General features: G+C 52.0%; 1 protein-coding gene across 6 annotated transcripts in view; it reads right to left on the reverse strand.

Moving 5' to 3' along the window:
* Window positions 1-3,451: 3,451 nt before the first annotated feature.
* Window positions 3,452-5,119, reverse strand: part of PTPRM (protein tyrosine phosphatase receptor type M) — a 660,655-nt gene continuing 658,987 nt past the window's right edge. For all 6 annotated transcript variants that reach the window (XM_040264647.1, XM_040264643.1, XM_040264646.1 and 3 more), the window contains one exon: window positions 3,452-4,291. In XM_040264647.1, the coding sequence (XP_040120581.1) occupies window positions 4,238-4,291 (54 nt within the window). In that variant the 3' untranslated portion in view covers window positions 3,452-4,237. The remainder of the gene's footprint in view (window positions 4,292-5,119) is intronic.

Raw genomic sequence — 5,119 nt, forward strand, 5'->3', positions numbered from 1 at the left:
ATTAGGAGGGGTAAATCTGGTCTTTGCTACTCTAGCTCGTCTGGGATTTGAAGTCCTGGATAGATTTCTCTAAAGCTGACCATTTGTATGACAGACATGATGCTACTGTAAGGGGTCAAGAGCACTGAGGCTGTGGGATGAAGCACTGCATCTTGAGGCTTAGGCTGCTTTGGGAAAGAAGGTAAGAAGGGGAGCCTTGCTCAGAGAACACCCTGAAGGGCTTCATACATTCAAAGAGCAAGGAAGGTGGCGACAGGGCAAGGGAAGCTGGCAGCCGAAGAGGCTGGGGTCAGAGTCTGGCAAGCTGGAAGGTTTCAGAGGCGAGGCCATTCGAGGTGACCAGCCGCAGGATGTGCCCATCCGTTAGCTCAAGTGGCGTATGAAGGGCAGCTGCTGAAGATGAGGAAGCACCTGGAATGTGGAAGAATGAGCTGCTTCTACTTGGGGGAGGGGTGCTTCCTCGGGAGGCGGGAAAAGAGCGCCTCATGGGAATCCAGGCTGTGGAGTAAGGTACGTTCCTTTACAATGGAATAAAAGTTCCTTAGGGCACAGCAAAGGTGACTAGAGGTAACGTCAGCAGCAGGGAGTGTACCGCACATGAGAGGACTGACCTTGACTGACGGGCTTGGCATCCAGGGATAAGATTTACTGTGTCCAGCTGACCAGCCCACCGAAGGAGAGGTTCCAGCTGAGGTGGGGGTCCGAGGTGGGCTGGCAGGGGGGCAGCCAGCCTCCAGGCGGCCTCAAGGACTCTTGTATCCTGGGACTGGTGCCCTGGTGTGTCCCCTCCCACACGAAACAGGGCTGACTTTAGTAAGCAATAGCATACAGTGGAAATGACAGCATGACTTCCAAAGCCAGGTCATGAAAGACCTCTGCATTGCTTCCTGGCTCACTGGGAGAAGACCTCATCATGCCACAAGGACAAGAGCAGCCTATGAAGAGGCCCATGTGGAGAAGACTGGGGCCTCCTGCGCCAACTTGTCAGGTGTGTGGGGCCACCCTGGAAGTGGGTCCCTGTCCTCTGCAGGCTCTCAGATGACCACAGCCCCAAACTAACACTTGGACAGTCTCTGCACGAGTGACCTTAGAGCCAGAACCATCCAGCAAAGCCACTCCTGGATTTCTGACCCATGGAAACCACATGAGATAATCACTGTTCATTGGTGTTTTTAGCATTTGGATTTTGGAGTAATTGTTAATCAGCGGTAGAAAACTGGTGCTGATTTTGATACCCAGAACTGGGAGGTCTGAGCAAAACCTAACCATATAGGCACAGGTTTGGATCCAGATGGTGAGCAGCTCATGCTGGGCGCGTCACTGTGGGGTCACCCAGTCAGTTTGGGGCAACCGCTGGGCCTCTTAGGGTAAAAACAGCAGAGCTGCCACCTCACTCCTGCCTCTGCATCAGGCACTGGGTGACCCCAGGGGCCCACCTACCTGGAAACACAGAGAATGGAATCCTGGGAAACGCAGTCCACTGAGGCCAAGTTTACACATTACAAACACCACAGCACCCAGACCCAATGCTATGATGAGGCTGTCCTTGAGCAGGACCGTATCAGAAGTCAGGCGACTGGACCTCATTGTCACCAGATGCCACAGGGAGGGGAACCCTGGGTCCTGAGAGAAGACAGAGAAGGGACACAGTTGAGCAGTCGGCCTCTTTCGTCTGCAAAGGGCAGGGACTTCTGCTGTGTCCAGAAAGTGGCAGGAATCCTGACCCTGCAGCTGGCCTCACGGGATGAGAAACAGCCACCAAATATCCCTGCTCCTCCAGCACTATTTCTGCTAAGGGCTAAAGACAACCAAAAGGAGGGTGAAAATCTAACAGGTTCAAAAGTCTGGTGGAAACCACTGCTCCCAGGTGAGACGGCTTTGAGCTCAAAGGGAGGGACCAAGATGGGACAGCATTCGCACACCCATGATCGTGGGCCCTCCTGGAATGATTCTCCTCCCACCCTTCGTGGAGTAAAGACCACCATGACCTTGTCCAAGAGGACCAAGGGCACTGTTTCTCTTACAACCGAGCCTTAATACAAGGGCACCCTGGGCACGGGAATAGTTCCCATTCCTGAATCCCAGAGAGGTAGACAGAAAGTGGCTTTTCATCTTTCAGGAGTTTGTCCAAGAGGGTTGGGGTGGTGATGCATAGAGGCCACTTTCCATGGGGACCTGGGGGGACCTGGGTAGTGAGATACCTGGTCCAGACCCAATCGGTGGCAGCTAGCCCTTCCCATGCACATATGGGGTTCCTTCCCCATCAAGGGGGCTGGGGGACAGTGCACTCAGAGTGCAGAAGACAGGGCAGATCTCAGATTCAGGGGCAACCTTGGGCCCTTGATGGACAACTTCTGACCTTGTCGGTCTTAGTCACCAAGATGCCTAGAGCGGGCATTGGGCTGTGTCCTGTCTCACAGGAGGGGCAGGTCCTAGCCTGTGTTAGTCATTCAGTCGTGTCTGACTCTGCGACCCCTTGGAGTGTACCCAACCAGGCTCCTCTGTCCATGGGATTTCCCGGGCAAGAATACTGGAGTGGGTTGCCATTCCTATCTCCAGGGGATCTTCCAGACCCAGGGATCGAACCCGCGTCTCTTACTTCTCCTGCACTGGCAGGCAGATTCTTTACCAGCTGAGCCACCAGGGAAGCCCCTGGGCAGGTCCTGCCCTGAGTGCTGTATATATGACACAGGGGCGGTGCTAGGACGCTGCCCCGCCTCCCCCGGGCCCCGGAGGCACCGGCACCCACCAGGCCGGGTGACTCTGGACCCGTTGCTCAGCCTCTTGTGACCAAGCCTCTCAGCTATCCGATGGCTCGATGGCTCCAAACTGTCCAGTCATACCGTTGGGGGGAAGGACCTGCTGCCACCAGAGGAAGCCCCTGCAGTTTTCAGCACAGACGGGTGTTCCCGAAGGACCGTCCCCGTCACCCACGGGTCATTTCACACAGCCTGGGGCTCAGCTTGCACTCAGTGTGTGACCTCACCCAGCTTCCTCCTCCTTCAGAGGCCAGCAGAGCCCTCAGGCTGCAGTCCCTTCTCCTGCAAGAAACGTCTGTCCAGAGTGGTATCCGGCTCAAATGCACTCTGGTCCTGCCACTCTAAAGAGTATTCTGGCAGCGAGTTTCAGGCATGAATGAAGCCTGGAAAGGATGGAGATGATCCCCCAGAGAAAGGCAGAGGCTTCTCCTCCTGCTCAGAAAATCACCACTCTGGAGTCCAGCCCAGAGCTCCTGTCAGAGCTTGCCCGCCAGGTCAGAGCTCACTGGCCGGTGGCCTCTGGGGCTCATAGGGGCAGCTCAGGATGGGTCTTGATTTCTCCCTGACAAAAGATCTCTCTGAAATCCTAACTCCACCTGCTCCAATCCAGCAGACCAGCCATGGTTTCTCTGCCCGAGGCCAGGAGTGACCAGAGCTGCCCCGCGGGGTGTCAGGACACCAGGCAGACACCACACTGCTCACGTGTCTTTATTTATTGAGCTGAGAATTCACACAGGTAGCATCATACAGTGAATCATTTCCAGGGCTGGGTAAAAATGATTGTCACTCACCGCGCTTCACAAAAATTTCTTTTAATGAATAAATAATCTGATGAAATCAAAAATATTTACAATATAAACACACAGGAAGAACTGAAGAACTTCAGATCTGTGAACCTGATCGCTGACCTCCGCCTTCCCGATCCGAACGCCTCCCGAGGTTTTCCCCCAGAAACGATACAAATCTGATAGAAACAACAACTCATACAACATCTCTTGGTTCATTATACGTTTATCTGTTAGTCTTGGAAAGCTACATATATTATGCAACATGTTAAAATACAAATATTAACTAAAATAATATATTATCATAATGCCAGGTAGCATTCTCCACAGAACGAAAATGTACACTCAGCTGTGACAATAACAAACGTTCACGGGCCACAAAATAATACCCCAAAGGTACAAATTCCTTCATAAGAATATAATTGTGCTCTTCAATTTACCATCTGTCTGCGCTGCTCGAAGGGGCCGGTGCCCAGGACGACAGGGTTGGACCACTGGGTACTGTGGGTGGGAATCGGGCAGTGCAAGCAGTTTTATAAACACTGTTTTTTTCTTGGACTCTTTTTTAAAAAGAGCCAATTAGGCAAAGCAAAATAAGCATATGGAGCTGTCTTCATCTCATCGGCACAAACACCGTGGCACGCGTCCTGGCTGTGCAGGATGGAAGGTTGGTGTGCGGGGCTCTTCACGCCGTCAGCCAGTATTCAAGTACTCTAGGGCTACCTCGTAGCAGAACTTGTACTGATCCTGGAACACAGAAGGGACACATCAGCGTGGCCACAGCGGGTCCCATTTCTCTGAGAGCAGTGATGCTGTGCGTGAATGCGTGCTCAGTCAAGTCTGACTCTGTGTGACCCCATGGACTGTAGTCCACCAGGATCCTCTGTCCATGGGATTGTCCAGGCAAGAATACTGGAGTGGGTTGCTGTTTCCTTCTCCAGAGGATTTTCCAGACCCAGGGATTGAACCTGCGCCTGCTCTACTGGCAGGCAGATTCTTTACTGCTGAGTCACCTCAGAAGTCCCAATTAGGGCTTTAATTGGAAGCAATCAACCTGAGAAGGAGGTGAATCAGAAATGAGCTAGGACATCACAGTGCTGGACCACACATGTATTCACTGTTTGTAGATATTTCACACAAGGTCGATGAAAGAAATATTCTGAAATCTACACTTGTGAGGCTTCTTGGAAAGTTCCAGACAACTGGAACACATCTGTTTGTCCACACATGTAAGTGCACCTGTTATATCAACATCCTGAGGACAAATTATGGGAAAGCCAAGAGGTGTATTAGGAGGGAGGCTGGAGATATGCCTTCATGATTTGCTCAATGAATAAACGTGGCTTCATTGCCTGGCCTGGCTTTACCTCTGACTGTCAGTCAGCAGGACTCCCTCTGGTTTACAAGCGGTTATTAAGCACCTACTCCTCAGAAGTAAAGTTATGACCAACCTAGATAGCATATTCAAAAGCAGAGACATTACTTTGCCAACAAAGGTCCGTCTAGTCAAGGCTATGGTTTTTCCAGTAGTCATGTATGGATGTAAGAGTTGGACTGTAGAGAAAGCTGAGCGCC

The sequence above is a fragment of the Oryx dammah genome, unplaced genomic scaffold (genome assembly GCF_014754425.2).
Source record: "Oryx dammah isolate SB20612 unplaced genomic scaffold, SCBI_Odam_1.1 HiC_scaffold_22, whole genome shotgun sequence".
Classification (NCBI taxonomy): Eukaryota; Metazoa; Chordata; class Mammalia; order Artiodactyla; family Bovidae; genus Oryx; species Oryx dammah.